Below are 27,525 nucleotides of genomic sequence, written 5' to 3' on the forward strand. Positions count from 1 at the left end.
TCCCGCTGGAACAGAGGACCTTGGTGGAAACCACTGTAGTTGGAACAAGTATCTAACAATGGTCATAACTTGTGACAATCATAAAACAGGTCACATATGACCTAATCCAATTTTATGACCTTTTTTGCAGCAACCATTAAGCAAACTCATTGTTTGCTATGGGTTAGTTTTTTGCCAGAAATCAGAAATAAATGCCAGCTTCCATAAAAACCATCGTAAATTGCAATCACATGACTCTGAGCTGTTTCAAATGGCCGTAAAATGACTGTGGGGAGGGGCGACATTGCAACTTCAAAATTGTGGTTGTAGATAGGCTTTCGGGACTCCACTGTAACTTTGGTTATTAAGCAACCAGTTGTGAGGAATACCTGTATTTATTTATTTATTTGGTTTTTATTTACTTACTTGTTTACTTATTTATTTGTGTCTCGCCATTATTATTTTTACAAATTACTAAAGATGGCAAACCTACCCAATGAATCTTCCTCTTCTAGTTTCCCCACAACAGTCCTGTGAGGTGGGTTGGGCGGAGAGTGTGTGTCTGACTCAACTTCATCCAGCTGGCTTTCATGGCTAAGGTGCAGTAGTGGGTTGCAGGCGGTACGCCCTGGTACGGGCATGCCGGAGCCAGCCCGGAGCCCCGGATACCGTTCTGGTACGGTGCTCCGGAGGGCCCACCTGCCCGCCTGAGTTCCTTACCGGTGTTTAAAGGCTTCTGCGCTTCCGCACAGGCGCATGGCGTGTACAGCGGCTGCATGACGCTCCGCAAAGCAGCTGGAGCATTACGGAATGTTGGGGAGGCGCTAAGACACATGCGTGCGCTGCGCATGTGTGCGTGCGCACTGCGCACGTCCATAACACCGCCAGCCCGCTCCAACCATACTAGTTAGAATGGGATTTGAAACCCACCACTGCTAAGGTGGGATTTGAACTCAGAATTTCGTGCTTTTCAGCTTGGTGCCTTAACCATGAGACCAAACTGCTCCCACTCTTTCTACCTTAAACAGATTCAATATGCAGTTCCCGGGTTTATTCCAGGTACATAGGCCAGAAATTTTACCTGTGGACCAGAAACCCCCAATTCAAACTTTTGGGATCAATGTTTCTAAAAGAGCAAGTTGATTACTGTCAGACAGCACTTTTGTCTCATAGGACTTCAGCTTGAACTTGTTTCTCCTCATCTAGTCTCTTACAACTTCTGGATACCAATCCAGGAAAGGCTTCTATCCCTTTCCTTGTCTGTTGATATATACTAATCAGTGGTGAGATTCAAAAAATATTACTATTGGTTCTGTGGGCGTGGCTTGGTGAGTGTGGCATGGCTTGGTGGGTTTGGCAAGGGAAGGATACTGCAAAATCCCCATTCCCTCCCAATCAGCTAGCAGTCGGGAGGCAGAGAATAGATGGGGGTGGGGCCAGCCAGAAATGGTATTTATTGGTTCTCCTAACTACTCAAAATTTCCCCTACCAGTTCTCCAGAACTGGTCAGAACCTGGTGAATACCACCTCTGATACTAATTGTGTATCATCATCAGCATATCAATGATGCCTCAAACTGACAGATGATTCCCCCAATGATTTCTTACAGATACTGAACAACACAGGAGAAAGGACCAATCCCTCTGCAGTCCTCCACCTTGGGACAATGATGGGTTCAAGTGCTCCTTGCCACCATAGACCCTGTATTCAGGCAAACTTATATATCTGACTCTTGACCTTTGCAAGTAGTCTAGAATGACGCTATGCTGGTGATGGGCTCAATAGGATAAGGAAGAGCATGTTTCCCACATCCAAGTTCTAACAGAGATAAACTAACAGGGCTCAATGGCTGTTTCTATGCCATTTTCAGGCCCAAAAAGGGGTCTAGGTAATTACTACATTTAGGGTTTTCTGTAATTTATTATCATCATCTTCTCAAAACTCTTCTCTAGAAAAGGGAAGCTTGGAAATGATGTGTCAAATGTACATCATGGCTGGATACAGATATGGCCACTTCAAAAGAGGAAGCATTGTCACCTCCTGATCTAAGAAGGAGAGGCAATGAGCCTCCTTCAAAAAACACCTCTTGCTGCTTCGGAAGCCCAAGCGGGACACTTCACACCATAAAACATCCTATCCACTTCATTGGATCTGGAAATATTGTGCTTGAACCCAATCCTTGTGACTTAGAACCATATACGAACCAATATTCTGGCTGATTTGCGACATGTAAGGCTAACAGGTTTAAAATAAGGCTGATCATGTTTTTGTATGTTTGTGTGTAGTTTTCTTAGTCTCTGTGGTTTTTTTGTTAAGAGTTCAGAAGTGGTTTGTCATTCCCTGTTTTGTAGGCTAAGAGAGAGTGGTCTAGTCCAGTGGTGGGCAACCTTTTTTTTCAACTGAGCCAAATCTCGCCAAAACCATGATTGAAATTTATTTTGAGAGCCACATTTTTAAAACTGAAAATACATAGGATGGTACACTGTTTTTAGTTTCAATAAACTCTGGCATCGCGTGATCGGCTAATTTGCTACTGCCCGCCTGGCTCCCCGGTTAGATTTTTGCTGGGAGGGGGTGGGGGGAAGCTCCTTAGCCTCCGTTTCTTTTTCTGCCTCCTCGCTTCTCAGCCCCGCCCGACTTCAGGATCCTCCCTAATCATTGTGGGTCGAAAAGAAAAAAGGGAAAGGGGCGCTTGTTTTGAAGTGCCCGAGAGGAGGGAGGGGAGCAAGCGCCCGGCACACAGAAGAGCCGCATTAAAATGTGTAAAGAGCCGCTTGTGGCTCACGAGCCGCGGCTTGCCGACCACTGGTCTAGTCCAAGGTGACCAAGCCAGCTTCGTGCCCAAGATGGGGCCAGAAGTCAGGCTCTCCCGGTTTCTAGCCTAATGCCTTAACCCAGGGGTGTCCAAACTTGGGAACTTTAAAACTTGTGGACTTCAACTCCCAGAATTCCCCAGCCAGAATTCTGGGAGTTGGAGTCCACAAGTCTTAAAGTTCCCAAGTTTGGACACCCCTGCGTTAACCACTACAAATGGGCTCAAGTGTTAATATAAAGAAAACCATGGTCCTTTCCTCCCAAATTTCTCTGTTTCTACTTCATTCTTTTCCATTTTTAAAGACCCCATTGAGATACATCTGTAAGTCACCTTCACCAGTGGCTAAATAAGGGTGTCTGGGGCTTAGCAAACAGCATACTCTATGTCAGTAGGGAAGGAGTTGAATTTATTAACAGATACCCTCACATACCTTCAGGGTCTTATACAGCAAATAAATGTTCAAAGGGACATTTATTTGTGGATTCAATCTGAAGCAGGAACACAACATTGAGAAGAACTACGTTTATTGCAATATGTTTACAACAATTTATGTTTATAATTGGCTGCCCGCTTTACAAGAAAGAGGGGTCCTGAACAATGGAAAAGCAAAGGTGGTTTTTTTTTTCTTTGTAGGCTAGAAGGTGGAAAATTATAGTAATCAGATTTGTTGGCCAGTTTGGGGAAGTCAGACAAGTCGATGCAGCTGGGGTTAGGTAAAATGGTCCTTTCAAGAGAGCAGAAAAGTCGGGGAAGTCCACTGTGAAGGAGCTGAAAGGTTGAACTTGCCAGCTGATACAGGATGGATGGTTGGGGTTTCTTCTTCAAGAGGAGTGTTTTCAACCTTTGCAAGTTGAAGATATGTGGACTTCAACTCCTAGAATTCTGAAAGTTGGGAGTTCACACATCTTAAAAGCATTGAGGCTGATAAACACTGCTCTACAATGCAATTCCTTTGTAAGGCTACCTTTGAGCTGCGCTGTGAGCTGGTGAAGAGCCTTCCATTCTTCAGTTTTAATGATTTGCAGGGGGGTTTGTCTGGAGCAGGGTAGGTCAATTTGACCCTGATGAGATTAGGCAAGGAGATGAATTAGATTTGACCCCGGTCATAGCTAAATGAGGTGGGGGGGGAAGGGTGCAGCCCCCATTTGTTAGCTAGATTTATTTTCTCACCTAGACAGCTCAGACATTCAGTGTCCAGATGTGGTTTCAACCCTCCCGAATACAGTTGCTCAAAGCTAAACTGTTGAATTCTCTGAGCTTGGGTACAAAACACCAAGAACATACACAGAGGCTCTCTCTCTTAATCTGCAGAAGCATTTTTTCCAATATTTGAGGGGCTGCCACAAAGAAGAAGGGGTCAACTTATTTTCCAAAGCACCAGAAGGCAAGGCAAGAAACAATGGAAGGAAACTAATCAAGGAGAGAAGAAACCTTGAATGAAGGAGAAACTTCCTAATAGTGAGAACAGTTAACCGGTGGAACAGTTTGCCTTTAGAAGTTGTAGGTGCTTCATCACTGGGTTTTTTTTAAAGAAAAGACTGGACAGTCACCTCTCTCAAATTGTATAGGACCGTGATGGCGAACCTATGGCACAGATGCCATAGGTGGCACGTGGAGCCATATCTGCCGGCAAGTGAGCTGTCAGATCCAGCGCGTATGTGCGTGCCAGCCAGTTGATTTTTGGCCTTCAGGAGGGCCAGGGGGAGACCGTTTTCTCCTTCCTCTGGCCCCCAGGAGGTAATATCAAGCTCAGCTTGGAGTCGAGCAGTGGCGCATATGCATGGGGAGCTTGTGGGGGGCTGTGTGCGCATGCGCATGTGGGGGGGGCGTGCTTTGCATTAGGGGTGCTGGCATTAGGGGTGCTATCGTGTGCTCACATTTTTGGCACCCAACAAGGAAAAGGTTAGCCATCACAGGTATAGGATCTCCTGCTTGAGCAGGGAGTTGGACTAGGACCTCCAAGGTTCCTTCCAGCTCTATTCTGACCTAAACTTTGTTAATTCATAAATTATTGCTTAATATTCATTGCCCTACTACACACGTTGAGGGTTCGTGCTGAGATTGGGGAAGAAGGCGGCACCGCTGCCTTTCCTTTATCTGCTGCTGATAGGTGTGTGGACATGGAAGGAAGGCTTCTTTGTGCTGTAATAACCCGCTGCATGCCAATTCTTCTCTCTGGGAGTGGTATCCAGACCTGGTGATTTCTTTGTTTGGCACCCCTCTCTGCACCGCCACCTTTTCCCTCGGGTCCTAATATCCCCTCCCTCTCTTTCTCTCCGTGTTTCATTTTGTGCAACACCTGGATGTTTTTGCAAGGCATCCCTGGGGCCAGCAGGGGAAACGGATTCCGAAAGCAAGATATTTGCAACGACCGTCCCGAAGGATGGGTGTGCGTGCGTGCGTGTGTGTATTTTTAGATCATTGCACCGTCACCCCCGAAGAGCCGCTCAATCCCGACCTTCAGCCCCACCCACCGGCGAGCCCGCCCACAGCCCGAAAGGAAAACAAGGGAAGGAGCAGGGTCCTGTCGCTTTAAAAGGCGGCTTTGCTAAAGCCTAGCGGGACTCGGAGGAAGTGAAGTCAAAGCCCCGCGGCGGCAAATCCACAGCTTGGAGCGCAGAAGAGGAGGAGGCTGGAGCGGCACCGCTGCACACTGAGCAACCTGCCTGCGGGTGCGGTAAGCGCTTCTGAAGCCGCCTTCGCTCTCTCGCGCTCTCTCTCTCTCTCTCTCTCTTTGCGCGCGCTTCTGACGCCACCCCCCCCCCCGCTCCCAGCCAGCGGAGGCGGCTGCCTGTTGGGTAGGAATCCATCGCGCGAGGGAAGCCGCCGAGTGCGCGTGTGCAAAGAGCCCGAGGCGCCCTTCTCCTGGCGCGCGCCGGAGGGGGGGGCGGAGGGCTTTTTTTTTTAGTTGGGGGGGGATTTTGAGGCGAGCCAACCGATGGCCCCCATTCCCCCCCCCCCGGGCAGGGATGGGGCTTTGGAGGGAAAGGATCTCGCGGGCTACAGGGGAAACAAAAGACGGCGCCTCACCTCTCCCCGGCTAGGAGGAGCGGGGATGCTTGGCAAGGGTTCCCGCCCTTTTAGCAGCTGAGGGGAGGGGGGGCTCCCAGGATCTCAGAGGTCAAGAAGTGGCCGAATGGCCTCCCTTCTTGCGATGTTCGTGCCTTTTTTTCTCCCTGCCCGGCCCCTCGGAGCCCGTGGGGGTGGGTGGGGGAAGCGTCTGGCTGGGCTCCTGTTGGGGTGCGACCTGCCTGGCAACCGGGTGCCTCCTTTGGTCGATCGCCCCATTGACCTCCTGATTTCCGTCAAGACTCCCGTGCCAGCGGTGCAGGGGTGGGTGGGGGTCGGGAGTGTGTGATGTTACCAATAAAGGAGAATATTTTTTAGCTCAGGGTTGAAATTGGGGGTGGGTGGGTCCTTGGTGCTCTCCGATTTGCTTGGTTTCTTTTTTGTTCTTTTAAATGTTTTTATTATACATTTTTCTTTATAATACATCACATTTTCAATTTTACAACGACAGTCCATCTCTTTCTTCTTCCCTCCCCTCCCCTCCCTTTTCCTCTCCTTTCCCCCTCTCCTCTTTCTTCTTCTCTATTCCCCTCTCCTTCCCTTTCTTCTATTCCTGCCCTCCACTTCCTTCTCTCTTTTCCCCTCTGCTTCCCTCCACTTCTGTCTCTTTCCTTCTCCCCTTCCCACCGCCTTTTTCCCTCCACTTCTCTCCTTTATAATACATCACATTTTCAATTGTACGACTGTCCATCTCTTTCCCTCTCTTTCTCCTTCCCTTCATTCCCTTCTTTCCTCTACTTCCCTCCTTCTCCTCTCCCCTACCTACTTCTCTTTCCTTCTCCACTTCCATCTCCTTCCCTTTCTCCTACTCCTCCCCTCCACTTCCCTCTCTCCTTTCCCCTCTGCTTCCTTCTCCTTCTGTCTCCTTCCTTCTCCTCTTCCCTCTGCCTTTCTCCCCTCCTCTCCTCCACCCCACTTCCCTCTCCCTTCATCTCTCTACTTCTCTTTCGTTCCATCTTTTTTTCCCCGTTATTGTATATAAATTTCCATTTCCCTATAAAGTACAGTGCAGTTTCCAGGTATCTTTTTCAAATATAACTATACATTTTCTTTAAATTACAGTAGAAGAAAATAAGCTTATTATCTACATGATCTGTGTGTTAGTAGCAATAATAATCATAAGTATAGTAACATATTGATAATTATTCTTCATATTAATTTTTCATTAGTTGATTAATCATTCTTTGAACCTTTTAATTAATTTAATTTTGCTTCTACTATCTAACTATTGATAAGCTTCCTTGTTTTCTTGCAGACGTTACATTATCCTGAACTAGGTAACATTCTAGGGTGTGATGTGCTTTGTAAACCATGGTTTGGGATGAGGTGTGTTTCCAGCTACTGATGGTTTGTCTTGCAAAGGATGGCTAGCTGGGACTTAATCACGATGGGTTTAACTGGGACCTTTCACAAGGTTGTGGGTTTTTTTGAAACTTAATTTCTCTGGCCTTGTCATCTAAGAAGAATTGCCCTGCCCTCTTCAGTTTTAGGGCAAGCATTGTGGGACTCATGAAGTCCACTGGCCTTCTGCTGATCTTGGAGCACCCCAGGCTGACAGAAAGGTGTATTATATTTCATAAAGCCTGACTGAATGATGGATAGCCCAGAAAAGTTTTTTTAAAAATATAATCTACTAGGTTGTGCAATGCTTCAGGATTGATTTGCAGAAGAGACTTTGGAGTGTACAAAAGCACAAGTCACATTTCCCAAAACTCATTAAAGTAGCTGTGTCTGTACTTGCTTTGAGGAGAGATCCTCACTGCGCAGCCTTAATAAGTAGGAACATATCTCTCATTTTTGTAATCAAAGTGTAGATGGAAATGGGTTTATGCATGTAATGATAATTTGTACAAGACTAGATGAGCTAAGCATTGTTCAGACCATAATTGTGTTTCCAAAATAAGGTTGTGTACATTCCCGTACAGATGTGATTGTAAACCTACCTGAGATATAAATTAATATGAAAAACAAGCACCCAGTCTATTTTCTAATTCAACCTTGCTTGACTCCAAATCTTGCTTTGTCTAGCTGTTCTTGATATCTGCTTCTCCCATTGAGAATCAAGCTAGATTTGAGGGGAGGAATAGGGAATTCCAGTGCTTTGCTCAGCCTCATGGACCTTTTTTCCTGATCCTTTCTTTGCTTATAGCTGTAGCAAAGATATTCTAGTATAGCCTTTATTGTAAATACAATAAATACAATGAAATTGGTTAAATATTCTGTTAAATGGGTATCAGTGAGGCAATGCCTTATTTTGTTTCAGTGGGGAGTTTTAAAATACATGTGGGTGATAGGTCTTTATGACTTAAAATCCTGTCCCTGTAAAATTTAGATGAATAATTATAAAAATATTTTTTACCTGTTTATTTGCATCTCAAAACAATATGTTTCTTGGTTGCTGGGAGTTGGCATACATAATATTAATGTGTTTCATTAGTGTTTTTGGAATTAATTTGGATGCTAAGTATGGTCATATAAAACAAATTGTAGGTGGCTGATATGGACGTTTTGTTTGGTAGTGTTTTATAGTAGTAGTATAGTGTTTATTGTCATTGTACAAAATAAATACAACGAAATTGATTATTTTATTTTATAACGGTCGTTCAGTATTTTGAATGGTGATTTGTCACTTATTTTGCTTTTGGAATTACTGTTTTTTGAAGAGTAGCAACTGGCAACATTTTGTGTCTGTGTACATGTGCATCTTCAAGACAACCCTGACTCTTGGCAACTGCCTGAACAAATCCGGGGGGGGGGGGGGGGGTATTTTTGGCAAGGATTTTCAGAAGCGGTTTGCCATTTTCTCCTTCCCAGGGCTGAGAGGAAATGACTGGCCTGAGGTCACTCGCCTGACTTCATGCCTAGGCAGGACTAGAACTCAGTCTCCTAGTTTCTAGCCTGATGCCTTTTAACCATCACAGATAGTCTTTGAGTTATGATTTTGACTTATGACTTTTAAAGACCATTTGAAACTGTGAAGCTCAGAAAGGGTCTCTAAAGCATTCTGGCCACTGTAAAGTGTTGCACTAACTCCCCTTGTTCTGTGCAATCATACACTATATTGCCAAAAGTATTCGCTCACACATCCAAATAATCAGACTCAGTTGTGAGCGAATACTTTTGGCAATATAGTGTATGACTGGGATTAGGGTGTTTGGTTAACTTATTACTGATTGCCCCCACAATCATGTGATTTTTATTTGCAATCTTTTTCTCCTGTCTTCCCCAGGAAGTCAATGGAGAAGCCAGCAGGGAATGTTGCAAGCTTCTCCTGCCTTCTGAAGAATCCCCCTTCCTCTCCATAAACTGGGGGAGGGAGATGCTTTTGTCAGGCTGCAGAAATGAAACTCAGGCCTTCAGGATCACCATTTCATCTACCACAAAAGTTCCCTTCCACACACAGAGGGGATCTGATTGCCCTCCTTCAGCAGGCATCTGTCTCATTCTACTTAATGACCCAAGCAATCATTTAACAATTGCAACTGGGAGATTTGGCCTTTGCTGTCTTTCAACAAAGCAGTCAACATTTGTATACAAAACCCTTTCTTGGCATCTAACTAGCTAAAGTAAAAATATTGGTAATATATATATTTTGCAAAATAAAAGATTTCAATGGTTGAACTTACCTCATTGTTTAATTGTAGTTGTAGAAGTGCTTACCGCTTAAAATAATTGAAAATTGTGTTTTTCCCCTTTGAATAAAAACAGTATACACTATTTTTTGATGCAGTGATTAAGATGCTGTCCTAGAAGCTGGATGACTGAGTTCCAGTCCTCCATTACAAAGGGTCACCAACCTTTCGAACCTCAGGGACCACTAAATTCATAATCCCACACACCACTAATATGAATTTTTCAAAAAGATAAATAGTATTTAGTGCAATATGAAAAATACAAATATTTTGCTACGGACCATCAAAATTTTCTAACAGACTACCAGTGGTCCTTGGACCCCCAGTTGGTGACCACTGCTAGTTATGAAAGTCAATTAAGTGACTGTGGGTCAGTTTCTCTTTTTCATTCCAACCCACCTCACAGAGACAGGAGTATTAGTTGTGTTTGTTGTCTTGAATTACATGTGAAAAAGTTGGGGTAAAAACCAGTACAGGTATTCTTCATGAAACAATGGCAACTGGGACCAGAATTTGTCATTAAGCAACACAATAATAAAATAGTGTCCTGTAACTATTTCTGAATAAACCTTTAATAAAATTTATAATTATTTTTAAAGTAACTTGTCCCTTAATTCTGTTTGGTTTTATAATTGTATTATTTTATTGACTTATTAACCCTTTGCTATTTTGGCTTTTTCTATTTTAATAGATAGTCATCAAAACTCCAAAGAAGCAATGATTTAAGACAACAATTATGACTTAGCTACAGTTTTTATCTATCACAGTGATTTCCTGTGGCTGTGGCAGGTTTAATTCAGTAAAATTTGCTGAGCCAAAATTCCCCAGGCTTGCTTAAGAAGATTTAAGGAACCAAAATAATAAATTTTGCATAGAGTTTTGAAAATAATTCTTTGTAAGATAGCTGTACTAAGACCATCTAGCTCTCTTAGCCACTTTCAATTTTATTTCTAGGAAGTTTTCCTGGTACTTAGAAATTGAATCTTAGCATAATTCTGACAGTTTATTTCCTTGATAAACCTGGTCTTTGCTACCTGAGTCATGCCATGGAGTTTCTGATTATGATGACGAGTATGGTGACAGTATGGTGACTGTTGTTTCACTTATGTGGCCTAGCTTAATATCTGTCCTATATGATTCGCAATATTTAGAATTGCTTAGAAAATAATGCCTGCAAAAAAATGGCAAAATTAGATGACAACAGATTATGGTGGTAATTTAAGTTTTGGAGTATAAAATAAATATTAAAGTTTCATTAATACATTTTGCTTGACTTACTGCTTTATTTTTTAAAACCATTTAAGCTAACCAACAGTTAATAATTGTAGCTGTTGGAAGAAATGTCCTTCTGGGTTCGGCTCCAAGTGGGGAAAAAGACACTGGAGACATGGAGGCTGCTTGGAAAGATGGTTTTAATGGTGGACAGGACCACATGGCTTGAGTCCTGAACAGAAAAGGTGATCACATGCTTCAATGTTGGTGGAGAAGAAGAGAAGGCAAAGGAAGGGAAGAGAAGAGGAAGGGCTGAAGAAGGGCTTGCAGGGCTTTTTATAATCTGTTCTGCCCCACCTATCTGTTTCCTGTTCCTGTGTAAGAAATGTATTCTGATTGGTTGCCAAACTCCCATGGGCCCGTGCAAGGGCAACCCTCTAGGCTGAGTTTTGAATCCAGGTTTGATTGAGTTCAGATGCCATGTGGTCAGTTGAGTAAAGGCTTATATTATCCTGCCTTCATTCCCATCCCCCTGGAGCTGAAGGGGAGAACTCTTTATTATGTAAAGTGGACTAGCTTGGCCTTCTTAATGGCCCATTGACAAAGTGGGGATGGGCTGGAAGCTGCAGGAATTTACTTTGTGTTTAAAATGTGTTTCTCCCTTTTTCACATCCAGGAAAATACTGTGTTTCCCCGAAAATAAGACAGGGTCTTATTTTCTTTTGAACCCTGAAATAAGCACTTGGCCTTATTTTCAGGGATGTCTTATTATTTTTGAGGTGCAGCAGGAGGTGAGTGTGGCTACCTCATGGCTGCTACTTTGTTGGAATATTTTCAGGGAGGACTTATTTTCAGGGGATGGCTTATTTTAGTGCATGCATTCAAAAGTACAATTGGGCTTATTATCCGGGGAGGTCTTATTTTCGGGGAAACAGGGTATAATATTCTGCCTTTTCAATATTTCCTAGGATATTTCATTTTTCTGGGAGAGGGCTGGGTGATAACTTCCAACATAGCAACAGCAATGATAGCACTGTAAAACCAAAAAAACCCCAGCAAATTCTCATAATTAAAAGCAGGAAAAGGACCAAGAAAGGCAACAAGCAATCTATATATTTCCAAGTCTCATGTCTGACTTTTAATTGGTTGATACAGTGTGTTATGGGACAGCAAATTTTGAACTAAGGTACCTCCAATAGGCTAAATTACAGAATGCGTCAAAAATTTGAGACCCATGGCTCCTATGGGATTGAAATTTGGCAAATTTGGTTGCTCAGTACTGCCATCTGGAGGTTCAGTAGATCAGACTTGGACCAGCCCTCTGGAAGCCGGATGAACTGGCTTTACCTTTGGCCCCTGGAGATCAGGTAGACTGGTCTGTCCCTAGCCTTCCACAGCCCAGCTAAGCTATTCCCACCATTTGCTGCTAAAGAGCAGTTATGGTGAAGCTGGCAGGAAGTCAGAAGTCACTTCTGCAGCATGTAAATATTCATGAACTAAGTTTCTTATTTAATTCTTCATTCTTTGTTCATGAAGTATAGTAGAATGATAGATGATGGGCACAAGTCAGGATTTTTGACTGAACATCTCTTCGCTTGAATTTGCCGGTGACCACTGTTTTGCTATAGTAGCTAGGATTGATTTTTCAGGCCAACACCATGTGATGTACTTCATTGCATTTATCTTCCTATCTTCTTTTAGATTTTTCAGCATTCTTCATTTACCATACATTATTTTTACAACCTTACTTCTACAAATAAGTTTTTTTTTAAAGTGACTGAGGCTATGAAAACAGTTGATGTCTGGGACTTGATAATTGAGGGAGATTCAAATTGAGAGTTCAGAGTTCATGCTGTAGCTTCTGCTTGAAAACTACCTTGTTCTAGCTGTTATAGTGTTACTGGTTTTCTTTTCTATGAAATACTGATTTCTTATAAGCTGGGGTTTCTTTCTTGGGGATTGATTACAAATTTAAATGGCCCTATTGCATTTTTATTCTAGTCTTATTCCAAGGATTTTAAGAAGATAGTAGATAGTGATACTTTTTTCTCTGTCTGGTTTATCTTTGGAAGGGTTGGCAAGCCACCCCAATAAATCTCATGACAAGGGTATGAACTCCGGTCTCTCACTTCTCCTAGTTTCGTTCCTCTAACCACTTTATTATATTGTTCGTGTATGGTTTTTTAGTAATGTGTCATTTGGGTTGTGACGTGTACAATTCCTAGAAAAAGGGAATGAATGAATCACAATCTTACTGTAATACAGTAATAACGCCATGTAGATACTGTAGCAGAGTAAATAAATGCTCTGATTTGAACTGAAGTTTACTTAGGCTTGTGCGGGGAACAGAGTCAACATCTCAAAGACTTGACTCATTTTATGTAGGTTTGGTTGGTCCTAAATATCCATATTCTTGACTGAGTTTACTATGATTTTTTTTCATTGTTTCTCAAATAATGTTTCTGTTCCAGATGTGAAAGTACCGTATTTTTCAGAGTATAAGACGCTCTAGACTATAAGACGCACATAGCTTTTGGGGGGAGGAAAACAAGAAAAAAAAAAGCCTCTGCCTCCCAACATCCATCTGGTATTCATCTGGCCCATCCCATTCACCGTGGCCCATTCGCTGTCACCATGGCCCATTTGGCCCAGCCCATTCACTGCCACCTGTTCGGCATGGCCCGTTCGCCACTGCCACCGCAGCCCATTTGCCACTGCCGCCGTGACCCATTCTAGAACAGCCGCACACACCACCACCACCGCTGCAATATTCGCTGTATTAGGCACACTGAAATTTTCACCCACTTTTAGGGTGGGGGAAGTGTGTCTTATACTCCAAAAATATGGGACTTAAAACTGCCAGTCTCTTTCCCTCAATCCCACTTAGAGAATTAATGAAGAGATAGGAATAGCTCCTAGACTGTATATACTGCTTCATAATGTTTTGCAACTCTTTCAAGCAGTTTCTATGCATCTTCATCCAAATGTCTAGACTCCAACCATCACCCTAATTTTCATTTATATGAGAGCCAGTGTGATGTAGTTAAGGTACTGGTTTAGGAGTAGGGGGAACCAGATTCTAGTTCTCCTTTGACATACAAATCAGTTGGATGACCCTGGACCTACTCTTAGTCCTAATCAGCATCTGGCTCTGGGATTTGTCTGTTGATTAAAAAAAACCCTTTGCATCATGCTTCAATAGCTATAGAACTAGTGATAAGTGCAGTAGAAGAACACATGGATCCTGCAACCAACAGGACAAATGCAAAAGTAATAAAAATAAAATATAAAATGAAATGAAATAATGAAATGAAATCAAAACAGCTCTAATTCTCACATGTTGGCTTCAATGTACACATTTAGTTTAAAATTGTGCCTTTATGCTGATTAATCCTACTTCAAAAAGAAAATGTGAATTTGGATAATTCTGGCACTGTTTTCCTAATAAGTGTGACCGTACTAATACACAACAAATGTATTTCAATGTTGTGCTAATTGTGATTGCTTTACTTTTTAAAAAAAGTTCTAATTTAGAGAGATAGCTGAGAACTTTCCATAAATTCTAACTTAGAAATATAGTTCTTTGGAGAGAAGAAATAACTGTTGAATCAGTGTAATGCAAAACATGGCTTAGCTTAATATACGTAACCATTCACTATGGTTTGTAAATTATGGTTTCTTTGAAGGAGGCTGCACATTATGCTAAGCCATGTTGTGGATTTGTCTGGCATAATAACTAGCTTTGGTGAGTACAGTTTTGCTTTTTATAACTATTCTATGCATCATTCATTTCCTGTATCTGTATTGGTTTAGTTTGCTTTGTTCTGTGATAAACTGAACAGGAGATACGTAGTTGAAAATGGGATCAAAATGAAGCTGTGAAATATAACTTTGTTTAGAAAACTACATGCTAAATGCTGAGAGTTCAAAACTTCTTAAGTTCCACATTTTCCATAAGAAAAGATTAGTTACATAAAGAAAATTGCAGTCTCCAGAGAGATGTTCATTCTTACTCACTCCAGAAAATCTCTATCCACAGAATATTGACTAATGCTTCTCCTTCAAGTTATTTACGTTAAACAATTATTTGTGCTTTTGTTTCTTCACTTTAAAATTGCATATTTTCAGCTTTATTTGAATTTCAGGCAGTTTAGACTATTGACTGCATATGGTGGTTTCCTCCAGTAATTTCACTTGGAGCTTTTGCAAGTCTGTAAATGAAATACCTTGGGCGTATCCCAGCTTTTTCAGTTAGCTTCTTTCCATTTTTTCACGTAAAGTATTTGTGCCTATCTCATGCATGCATGGAAACTTGCTTGGCAAACACAGGCATATCGTATAATAATCCCTGCGCTGGATTTATACTAGTTGTTTCTGTTATATTTATTGAGTTTTTTCTGTCATTTGGTTGGCATTCTCCTAGAGATATTGCACAATGTTTATACTCAAAATTAGTATTTGTGGAATTTAACAAGTAATTTGAACTTCTGAAATGCTGACTGTTCATTTTCTGATGCTTGCCATATATGCAAAGCAATCCGCTGAACAAAGTATTTGTAAACCCATAAATTGTCAGAGGAAGTGTTTGTAAGCCATATCTTGAGGATTGGAATACTCATCCCCCTTGGTTCTCAGTTTCCTCAGAGTTAGGTGCATTTACCGACTGTTCAATTACCTTACATTCCTTTCTGATTTAATTACCTACGATTTCTTACCCTTGGGGATGAGCCTGTTAGAGCAGTGTTTCTCAAACTTGGTGACATTAAGTCCTGTGGACTTCAACTCCCAGAATTCCCCAGCCAGCTATGCTGGCTGGGGGATTCTGGGAGTTGAAGTCCACAGGACTTAAAGTCACCAAGTTTGAGAAACACTGTGTTAGAGTTACTGAACAGTTTGGTTCTGTCAGTAAGAAGTAACTTCGTGGAATAATATGAAGCTATCGAGGGATGTTAGTCTGAGGGCCATTTTTTTCCATTTTTGCTCTTTCAAAGAAAAGTAGAGTCATTATTGTCACTTTAAATGTACATTAATTGGCATACATTAAAATAAAATTTCATTGCATTCAGCTCTCAAAAGATAACCATTATGCATATATCCACATACATACATATATATGATACAAACATCACAGTCTAGTTCGGATGTTTACCTATACAAAGAATCCTACAAGTTTACAAGACGGATGGCACAAGGAACAAAGCTATTCCAGAATCTAGTAGTCTTGCTATAGATACTTTAAAACCTTCTGCCAGAGGGGAGCAACAGAAACAAACCATGAAATGGGTGTGTGGGGTCCCTAACAATATTTCGAGCTCTAAGCACATAGCACTTAGAAGCAGTATCCTGAATAACAGGGAATGAGCTTTGTATAATCTTCTCGGCTGTCCTTGCCACTCTCTGTATGGACTTTCTATCTGAGGCACTGCTACCACCAAACCAAACAGCGATGCAGTTCGTTAAAATGCTCTCAATTGTGCCTCCATAAAAAGTGGCTACAACAGAAGGAGAAATATCTGCTCTTCTCATCCAATGCAGGAAATGCAAATCAGTTTTGATTCCTGGACAAGATCCTGCAGTTTTCTTAGCAATGTTTTCAGAAGTGATTTGCTGTATTTTTCTTCTTCCTAAGTCTGAGTGAGAATACCTGGCCCAAAGTCACCCAGCTGGCTTCATGTCTAAGGCAGGACCAGAACTCAGGATCTCCTGGTGACTGGCCTAGAAATTTCTTTCTTATTTATTTTACTTCTTTAGGGTTTTTAAATGTTTTTAGAATTAATATTGATAAAAGGTAGGAGGTAAAGGAGTCCCTGAGGATTTTACTTTGCTTGTTCTTGCCGACTATAGAGGAAGTGCTTATCTCTGTTTCAAGGCCATTGATCAGCGCTGTCCAAATTTCCACAGCTAGGTGATTACCATGATGTCACGGAGTACTGTTGCCTTCTCACCAAAGTGGTACCTATTTATCCATTTGCATTTGAATGCTTTCAAATTGCTGGAGCTGGGGTGAGGACAGGCGCTCACCCTGTCATGTGGTGCTTGGGTTTTGAACCTGGGCTGCTGGCTATCCAACTGACAAGCCCAGCATCTTCACTGAAGAGACACCACGGGCGTTTGTTAATTCCGATTATTATTAATATGTTAATACTGATAAGTAGTTTTATATATTTTATTCACTTTTAGCCTTCTTGTATGCCAAGAAAGTTGAGTCGATTTGGTGAGTTGGGCATCTATAAAATGTCAAAACTTGGGTGGACAGACACAGACAGACAGAGGCAGGCAGGCAGGCCTTTTGACCAATATATCATTGCTGTCCTACATAAGATTGTCTTCTGTTCTTGCAGGCATATAATTGGTAGAACAGAAGATCACCTTTCAGATTATCTCCATGTTACTGTCTGTATTGGAGAGAGTAATATGGGAAGAAACAGAATTTAACAGAATAACAGAGTTGGAAAGGACCTTGGAAGTCTTATCATCCACCTCTCTGTTCAGGCAGGAACCCCTATACCTCTGACATTTTGTTTCAGACAAAATGTTGTCCATTCTCTTCTTAAAGACTTTCCAGTGTTGGAGGTTTGAGAGCAGATCTGTCAGGCAAATGTTGACTTATCCTTTGTTTGTATACTTTGAACTGTTTCAGGGGTTTTGGTACTGGGGAAATACTTATTATATTTACTCAGCTGTTGCTTTAAAGGATTTTTTTAAAATGTGGCCCTTGAAACTTTAGTGAAAATGTTTGATCAGTACTGCTTTTAGGTGACACACAGTGAAAAGTGAATTAGGGGGAGGAGGAAGGGAGCGATCTTCACCATTATATTGATAGACATTAAAAAGCCTTTAATCTGCTCAACTCCTTTTATCTGCCTTCTGATTTGGAGTCAGAGAAACCCACCTCCACTCATAAAATAAAGTGTTTCCTTAAAGGCAATAGAACAGCTGAAATCTAATCAACATTTAAAAGGCTTGGGAATTTAGCACCTCTGCCTGGCTGGGAAGACCTTTCCTAATGAAGGAGATCACAGACAAAATATTTTCTAAGTTCCTCTGACCATAAAAGTATCACACCTGGGTTTCCTATTTCTTTGTGGCCATAAAACTCATATCACGCTCTTGTGACCTCATGTCTTACACAGAGGGCTCAAAATGATATAAAATCTTACTGGAGTGCCAGTCAGCTGTCCCAGAAACAAACACTGTACTGCAGTGATGGGATTCAATTTTTTTTACTAGGGGTTCTGTGGATGTGGCTTGTTGGGCGTGGCAGGGGAAGGATACTGCAAAATCCACATCCCCTCCCAATCAGCTGGGACTTGGAAGGCAGAGAATAGATGGGGGCGAGGCTGTCAGAGGTAGTATTTACCAATTCTCCGAACTACTCAATTTCTGCTACCGGTTCTCCAGAACTGGTCAGAACTGCTGAACAAATAAGTGAACCATCTTCCCAAGCAGCTGCCTTTTGAATCGTCTTTCCTTGGTCTCGCTCAGAGAGAGGAACCCAGGGAAGTTTTCACAGCAATATATAAAGTTCTAGAAGCTCATTCTGGATGAGAAGAGAGGAAAGTCCTTGCAATCACTCTTATGGCCCATAATCATGAGAGCGAGGAAAGGCAACTTCTTGGAAAGGTTTTTTTCTCCATCTGGATCAAATAAATTTAAGAGGTACATTGAAAGCCAGACAAGCTTTTCCAGAGTAGCATTCTGCAGGTAGGGTGGCACTGTTTAAAATCATATTCTTGAAGATATTTATAGATCATTTTTAAATGGAACACTTGGAAGAGAGCCTAGAAGGCAAGGTGGGTAGATATGGGAAGAGACCTTCACTTAATCTTCTCTTCTTCCTCTCCTTTGAAGGATTGAAAGAAAAGTTTGGTTCTTTTAAGTCACTTTCTACTTTGGCCATTGGGATATTCTCAGGGTACAGTCAAAACAGTCAAGATGGCATCCACAACAGTGTAATTGAATCTCCACTCATTTTTAATCTACATCCTATGTATGCTTTATGTGAATCCTCACCTTCCAAGTAAATACTGTAGCTTGCTCTTACATAAAGCCAATTATAGGACCTGAAGGAAGATCTGGAGAAGTTTGATTCACCACCATTACCTAGCAGGTTTTATTACCTTCTAAAATTTGTGGGAAAAGGTCTCCTTATCAACATTTTCACAACAACACTTTTTGTTTGTAATTTATCTTTTCCAGATAGATGATATACGGCTTCTGCAAATCAAAGATAGTCCCGTTGCCTTGTTTCAGCAGCTACAATGAATCAGGTTGGATTCAAAATTACTATCACATGGGTTTGTCTTTTGAATGTTTGAGCTTGTCTTTTGAATTTTCTTTTTAAAAGTTGCACAATTTGCTTTCTTCTCAATGTCCAAGGTGTTAATCATACTACCGGGGAACATCCCTTCCCACTAGGAGCCAGCGAACTAGCTGAAGAGATAGTGGGGGGAAAGCAGCTATTAATGTTCAAATTCAACATTATCACAGGTAGATTCCTAGTTATTAATAATAACTAATGAATGTTTTGTGTCTCTCCCAACAGGGTGGCTATTATGATAGTATAGAAGTTGCCGGTATTGTTCTCTACTCTTTCCTGGAAAACTCCTCCGATGTTAGTTTTGCTTCCAGTCTTTGTAGTTTGAAAGGACAGTTGTTAGCACCAAAGCAGCATTATAGTGTATATGATGATGGGGAGCTTCAGACAGATGGCAATAATTTTGGACGAGTAGAAGACAGAGCACTGGGTGAACAAGCACCGGGTAAGCAAAGTTCTTTGTCTCCTACTTTTCAGTTTGAATAATGAAGGATCTGTTATTAACACTTGGTTAGCAACTTCGTTAGACTCAACATGTGTCCTCTTTCAAATGATGAAATTCTGCCAAAATGATCAAAACCTTATGAAATTTCAAACTACACCCAAATGTTGAACTCTTAAAGTGGGTAGCGGGTAGCATATTTTTAACCGTATTTCTATAGAGCAGCCAGTGTTTTGAAGGTAAGTGGAGCAACTTCTGCCTGTAGATTCTGCCTAGGTTGCCATTTGTTAAGAGCAGAAATAAGCAGGTTTCTAGGAGAAGGAGCACATCCATCCATGGTCACAGAAGTTTTTTTGCATTGACGTTAATTTATTGACTGTTGAGCTGGAACACTGGTTCAGTGGTACAGTGGTCTTCTACACCTTAAAATGGGTAGTCCTCAGCATGCAACCATTCAGTGACCATTTGAAGTTACAATGGCACTGAAAAAAGTGATTTACAATCAGTCTTCATACTTACAAACATCAGCATCTCCACAGTTACGTGGTTAAAAATTCGAGTCCTTGGCAACCAGCATGTATTTACAATGGTTGCATCATCCAAAAGTCATGCGATCCCCATTTGGGACCTTCCCAGCTGGCTTTTGAGAAGCAAAGTCAATGGGGGGAAGCCTGATTCACTGAATGACCACATGATTTCCTTTAAAACAACTGTAGTGATTTGCGTAACAATTGTGCCCCAAAAGATAATAAAATTGGGCACAACTCAACCAAGAGAAATTCTGGTCCCCAATTGTGATCCTAAGTCGAGGACTACTTGTATATTTCTGCAGATGTCTTGAATTCCCACCTAATTTGTTCTTTCCAAAATATGTGACTTCCAAATGTGATGAACTTAATTCCTCTTGTGGGTGGGAATTACGAGTTCACCACAACTAGAGGACACAATTGTTTTGCAAAGGATGCCACTATAATTGCTTTGTCTCCTTCCAAAATGAATTTAAAGCTATCTAATTAATCTAAAAGGGATGCGCTGGCTCAGTGGCTAAGACGCTGAACATGTTGATCAAAAAGGTTGGCAGTTTGGTGGTTTGAATCCCTAGCACTGTGTAATAAAGTGAGTGTCACTGCGTTAATTGTTTGCTAGCCGAGCTGAAGAGTTACTGCGCAGGTCATAGGCAGGTCATAGGCCCTTATCAGCAATGATTTACTGCGCATGCTTCTTAACACGTTTCATATACATCACTCATTCCAGAGACTTCTTTCCTTTTGTTCTTCTGTTCGTCTGCCAAGAGGGTGGGCGACAAATTGCTTTTGCCAAAATGTAACAATTAGATAGATTTGTTTATTTTCTTATTTCTTCTTTTCATATTAAAAGTTTGTTTTAATTAGAACTTGTTATTTGATCTTACTTTTGCTTTTCTGAAGATATGCTGTTTGGAAAGCCGTCGATCTAAGACCTCATTAGCTCAGGGTGAAATTTCCCCTGACAGTGAGCTCCTGTTATTTGTCCAGCGTCTGCCAACCTAGCAGTTCAAAAGCACGTTAAAAATGCAAGTAGAAAAATAGGGATCACTTTGGTGGGAAGGTAACAGCATTCCATGCGCCTTCAGCGTTTAGTCATGCCGGCCACATGACCATGGAGACATCTTCGGATAGTGCTGGCTCTTAGGCTTTGAAATGGAGATGAGCACCGCCCCCTAGAGTCGTGAACGATTAGCACATAAGTGCAAGGGGAACTTTTACCTTTAATTAATCTAAGCATGCTCATTAGGTTGTCCATCACTGCAATTTAATTCACTTGCTAATGTTGGATGGTCTTTAGCTAATGCAAAGCATCAGTGCACTTCCAGCCCAATGCCTGGTTTAAAGCTGGGATGGGCTATAAAACATCTGTGTGTATTCTGACATAGAAATCATATGCAGTATCCAATCTTGTCCTATATCCAGTGTTCTAACGTTAGCATGATCTATAGGTTGCACAATGTCCTTTAATGCTTGAAAGCCAATTTGTTCTTTGTCTTTTTCATACATGGATTTTAATTCAGTGGCCAATGAGGCAATTTTCCAGAAAATAGGAATGCAGTTGGCTGAAATCGGTGATAGACTGGCTGCTGAGATTGAGCACCCATTTGTGGTCAACCTGGCAGAACACTTCAGGATGGAAAATGCGTCCAGTCAGGTGAGAAAGAGAAAAAATTTAGAGGTTAATAAGATAGCACTGGAGGACTTTAATGAGAAAACAAATCCTGTGTTTGTGAGGGTTTTTTTAAGGGTTGTTTTCTTTTTGTCAGTCATGACCTCTTTTTCCAGTTACCACATGTGTACTTAGTAAATGGCATTAGGTGATTGGAACTTGCTCAATGTTGTGATAAGTTGAATTGAAGAATGGATTTGGAGGGCAGTTATGTTGCTGAATACAACTAAAATAGAAGTTGAATTTGGATGATCTTTGAAATATCTCCTTAGCTGATAAAAGACACAAAAGGCCACTGAAGGCAAGAGGATACATCCCTCCATTCATGATGGAATGGTGTAATTACTGTATTTTTCAGAGTATAAGATGCTCCGAAGTATAAGACGCACCTAGCTTTTGGGGAGGAAAACGGGGGGGGGGGGGGGGAGCTGCCTCCCAGCAATTTGCCTCCTTGCAGCAAACACTACAGGTGATATACACTGTTTGTGGTATTACATTTCAGACTATACTTGTACAGATCTGTTAAAATTGATGTGGCTTTCTGGAAGTATACATTATTCTCTGCTATTTAAAAGAAAATACAATACCACTGGGCCTCTTCAGATCATTTATTTTAAAAAGCTTCTTCATTTTGTTTAAGTTGTCTAAAACAATAATAAAGCAGTCTTTAAAAAATAAGTTTAACAATTTGAACATTCTATAGGCATTTATAGCTGTTGACGTACCTCCTTGCAGCAAACAGCAAGCAGCCAGTTTCAGTTTAGCTTGATTAGAAGAAAAATCTGCCGCCCAGCAATTTGCACCTTGCAGCAAACAGCCTGTTTCACTTTCAATTTCAGTTTAAGCGTGGGCTTCCCGATGATCAGTTGTTTCAGGCTGCAGGGATTTCCACAGCCTATTGCCGCCTCCGCAAGCCCCATTTTCTCCATTTGCTGCAAGGAGGTAAATTGCTGGGAGGCAGAGGCCAAAGGGTGGCGGCCGATGGGCAATCAGGGCTATATTGGGTGTATAAGACACACCCAAATTTTCACCCTCTTTTAGGGAGAAAAAAGGTGCGTTTTAATACTCCGAAAAATACGGTAACTGCAATTAGTAACAATGTTGTTACACTTTGTACATAATTGAGGCCATAAGGTTTCTCTTAGTTAACAGTGACCATTAATTTACATTTTATTTGTAATGTTTTTTAGCTGTAGTTTTTATCAGTCAGGAGAAAAATCTTAGCATCTGACTGGATTAGAGTTCAAGGGGCTGGAAGAGCAGCATTTTAGGAAGATGTTTCTTCTTCTGCTTCTGTAGGTGATCATCAAGTATCTGTCTGACGCAGTGAAAAAGGTTGTGGCAAGGACGCCTCCGGAAATAGAAAAGGAAAAAGCCATGTTAGTGGCCGCAATGGTTTTGGCCAAGAAAGTAGCCAATGTAGACCCTGCGTTGCTGCATCAGGTGTTCAACACAACAGTGAATTATATCAACCAGAACCTCCACCATTATGTGCACCATTTGAGACCTGAGGTGATTATAGATAAAATCACAGCATTGCATTCTAGTTATATTTATCTGCAAATCAGAGGAGAGGGTTGGCTGATTGAGGGATTCTGAGAGTATAAGGCCACGTGTCTTAAAAGCTGCCAAGTTTGAGAAATGCTGATTTAAATACATTTATGAGTGATTCTTATGCCTCTTTCAGAGAGGTTTAATTTAAAATCTTATAACCTAATGCTGAAAAGGTGGTGTGGGAAATTTCCCCATCAGCCCTAGGGATTAGCTTCTGCTCGGTCCTCCTACCCAGAAAGCCAAAAAACAGGAAAACGGTTCCTTAGCTCCAACATGTTGGAAAAGTCTGCAAACAGTGGCAGCCTGGGAGTTTCGATCCACTTCTACATGTAGTTCTCGACTTACAATCACAATGGAGCCCCAAACTTCCATTGTTAAGCAAGAAAGCAATTAAGTGAATTTTGTGACCTCTTTGCATAGTTAATTGAATCGTTGCAGTTAAATTAGTAAGTTAACTGAACCTGGCTTCCCCATTCACTTTGCTGGTCAAAAAGTCACAAAAAGTGATCACATGATCCCAGGTCACCGCAACCATCATAAATGCATGCCACTTACCATTTTGATCATGTGGAGGTTGCAATGGCCATAAGTCACTTTTTTCAGTGCTGTAACTTTGATCACTAAACAAATGGTTGTAAGTCAAGGACTACCTGTATTACGCGAACTCCAGGAAAGCTCTTTGAGGCCAAGAAGTGGTTCCATTGCCTGTTAAAGCAGATCCAACTCTGTATTGTATTTTTAAAATGCTAATTCTGTAGCTGGAAGTGATACCCTTAAATGATCCAAAACATGTCCTGAATTGAGAATTAACATTTTATGCAAAACCTATTCAATACACTCTTAATTAGATCAGGGAGTGATTGGCAAGGTCACAGATTAGACATGATTTATTCAGTTAATTCAACTCAATGAATTATAATAACTACGTAAACTAGGCTTGCACTGTGTCCTAGGCTAAAATGCGGTTGTCTGTCTATTGTGATATCTGAGCACAATACAATGTATTGGATCTTACAGGGGACAGAATGTGCAATCTTGTCTTAATACATTCTTGGTTAGCTATAGTTTAGAAAATATCTGAAGAACCATTTTCTTAATGTAATTTAACATTTGTAGTGGATGCATCTAATTATCTCTCTCTCTCTTTCCTAGAACTGAACAAAAGGGATGCACATCTGCATGCAAGAACCAATTTGTTTTTGTTTTTTTAAGTTTTTAAAGGTTAAGAAAAATTGTGTCATTTTGGTATTTTAAAGTTTTGAATTTTTTATCAACAGTCATGTATTTTCTACATCAGGGGTAGTCAACCTTTTTATACCTACCGCCCACTTTTGTATCTCTGTTAGTAAAATTTTCTAACCACCCAACGGTTCCACAGTAATGGTGATTTATAAAGTAGGGAAGTAACTTTATAAAATTTATAAAGCAGAGTTACAGCAAACCCCTACCGCCCACCATGAAAGCTGGAACGCGAACTAGTGGGCAGTAGGGACAAGGTTGACTTACTACTGTTCTACATAGTTATGAATTGGCAGACCTCCTTTTCTACTTGAAATCTTAGGCCATTTTTTATGTCCCTTAGTGGCAAAGTGGTTTTTTCATTCTCAGGATTGTGGTGTTGATGGCATCTCTCCTTGAAAACAGGAATAGAAGCTAATGACCGCCTTACAATACCACTAGACAGTCTGTTCTGCCACTTGCTATGTAAGTGAATAGTTGATGGAATATGCTTGATTTATAGTGTGAATTTTTTTAAAGTGCATGCTATTCTGCTCCATTTATCTGCCATTTAAAAATTGCCATAATATAGTCTTAAAATTTTTAAACGTGTATTGTTTTTCATATTTAATAGCATCATGCACAAGCCAAAAACAATTGGTGTTCTCAACTGAGGCTGATTATCTTTACTATAGGTTTTGTGAACATATTAGGAAAGGAAATTGCCTATTTTCAAATGACACCAATACCAGTAAGGTCAATTATAATATTCTGCTTTGGCCATTGCTGGAATACAGATTTTAATGGGGGGAAAATAAGTAATAGCCGTTGTACAATTTTTAAAGATTTGATGAAGGTCTCTGTAATAAAGTTAGGAATGAAGCTGGAAGTCAAATTGTTTACACATCATTACATTTTATTAATTGACTTGAAACGTTTTTGACACTAATTTAGACTGATAGATGTTTGAAAAGTAATCTGAAAAATTCTAGCTTGTACTGGCAAGAACAATGGCATCTCACTGTTTATTGGTTGAGACATTGAGTCATTAGAATGAACATAATTCTAAATATTTAAATAGATATGGCTATTTTTGTGTGCTTTGATTTTTCAGCTGTGCAGGCTTCCTAATCCAAGTATGGATTATACCTGAGGAAAAACAAATTTGTGGAAGGCTACCACATTATACAACAGTTCTTTTTTTACAGCTAATAAAATTTTAAAATAGTATGTTTTGCTTCGGCTAATAAAAACCCACACACTTTTTCTTTAAAATTTAACTTTAATAAAATACAAATAAGGGCGTAGTTTTACTTGAGATTATTGGTCAAGCAAAAATACACATAATCTTTTATAAAGAGTAGGAACACTTGTTTTTAACACTGGAGGCAGTATTTTTCAATTAATATAGCAGAAGCCTATAACAGTAAGATGGTGATTGTATCTGCCCTCCTCACCGTGTTTCTTAAAATAGCTCCAGGCAAGTAATTATGGTCGTACAGCTTAAGGAAATACCACTCTGCCTTAACACGTCCAATGCTAGGAAGAAGATTGTGCATCCTCATGAAACTGTTAGCACAAAGTAAAAATAGTATTGTAGTTCAAGAAGAAATAATCAAATGGCTTAATTTTTTAACTAGCATGGGTTATTTTAGGGCTCTATGAATTCTTGGAAAAGTTTTCAAGTCATAAATACAGGCAAATCTCTTTTCCTGGGTCAATGTACAAATAAAGTCAGTCAGGCAGCTTTCCAGCCAGATTAAAAGTCACAATGTAGAAATGCTTCACATATGCACTAGCGGGTTCTGAAGCCTCTATTTGTTAAAATAATTGCTCAGGTCCAGCTTATTGTGCAAAACACTAAGCAAGCATGACACTTATTTTGCTTTCAAGAACTCTTGCAGGACATCCATTGCAAGTAGTTCAGGAACCAAAAGTATATCCACATGAAGGAAACAAGTATTTCAGTAGGCAGCAAAACTGTTTTTGCTGTATCTCAAACCTTTTTCCCCAATGGAAGCAGCAGGAAAGAGAAAGTAAGTATAGTTTGCAGCATTTAGTCCAACAACATTGTAGAACTTCTATTGCAGTACAAATATTTTGAAGTGCAGTTGCATAACACATACTATTGAAATCCTACTGGTATACCTATACTTTGTCTTCATTTCACTAGCACTGGAAAGGATATGGTAATGTTTTTACAGAATTAATGACTGCAGTTCCAAAAAAAACCAAATACAAGTTTTCACATCTTAACCTGTGATTGCATGATGGCGAACCCGTGATGGCGAACCTATGGCACACGTGCCACAGGTGGCACTCAGCGCACCAGCCAGCTACTCTCTTCCAGGTTCCTGTGTGCGCACACTCTAGTTTCGGTACTCTGTGCTGAAAAGATTAGCCATCGCTGGTCTAGTCCATTATGAAGCTCCAACAGTCAAGAGAATTTGCCCCTTAAATTCAGAAATTAGGTAATCTATAATCAAATTGTATTATATCAGTATTTGAAAGGGTTAATTCATAATTCCCCTAATTTTAATTCTTAGCACACTAGCATTTTACTAGCTATGAAAAGTGCATCATCTCACTGTTTATTGGTTGAGATATTGGATCATTTGAATGAGCATAGCTATAACTCTAAGTAATCATCCTGGAAATGAAAGAGAAGGTATCTCAGGTGTTCAGTCTGTTACGTTCTGTTCAAATGGGCACGGCTGAAATCGGACAAAATGGATTGATATTTAAACTTACACAGATTACTGATAGTTCTTGACTTATAAAAGAGTTCAAAATCTGTTACTGAGACATTTGTTAAGTGAGTTTCGCTCTATTTTACAATTGTTCTTACCACAGTTCTTAAGTGAATCATTGCAGTTGTTAAGTGAATCTGGCTTCCGCATTGACTTTGCTTTGTCAGGTCACAAAAGGTCGTCACATGATCCCAGGACACTGCATCCGTCATAAATATGAGTCACTCTCCAAGTGTCTGAATTTTGATCATGTGACCATGGGGATGCCGCAACAGTCATAATGTGAAAAATAATCATACATCACTTTTTTCTAGTGCTGTTGTGACTTCGAACAGTCACTA

The 27,525-nt window shown here is 40.7% G+C and overlaps 1 protein-coding gene across 4 annotated transcripts; it reads left to right on the top strand.

Annotated features, from left to right (window-relative positions):
- The first annotated feature begins 5,327 nt into the window (after nt 1–5,327).
- Nucleotides 5,328–25,323, top strand: BID (BH3 interacting domain death agonist). 4 transcript variants are annotated; one of them, XM_081958110.1, is made up of 7 exons: nt 5,335–5,471; nt 16,552–16,659; nt 18,907–18,977; nt 19,253–19,469; nt 21,514–21,647; nt 22,962–23,174; nt 24,369–25,323. In XM_081958110.1, exons 3-7 carry the CDS (start codon nt 18,969–18,971, stop codon nt 24,372–24,374), a joined length of 579 nt encoding a protein of 192 aa, XP_081814236.1. In that variant the 5' UTR covers nt 5,335–5,471; nt 16,552–16,659; nt 18,907–18,968; the 3' UTR covers nt 24,375–25,323. The 4 variants fall into 4 exon arrangements, with proteins under 4 accessions (XP_081814235.1, XP_081814237.1, XP_081814236.1 ...); XM_081958109.1 differs by lacking the exon at nt 16,552–16,659 and having other exon boundaries at nt 5,328–5,471; XM_081958111.1 differs by lacking the exon at nt 16,552–16,659 and having other exon boundaries at nt 5,330–5,466.
- Nucleotides 25,324–27,525: the final 2,202 nt, after the last annotated feature.

Source organism: Natrix helvetica, assembly GCF_964273705.1.
Source record: "Natrix helvetica genome assembly, chromosome: 6".
Taxonomy (NCBI): Eukaryota; Metazoa; Chordata; class Lepidosauria; order Squamata; family Natricidae; genus Natrix; species Natrix helvetica.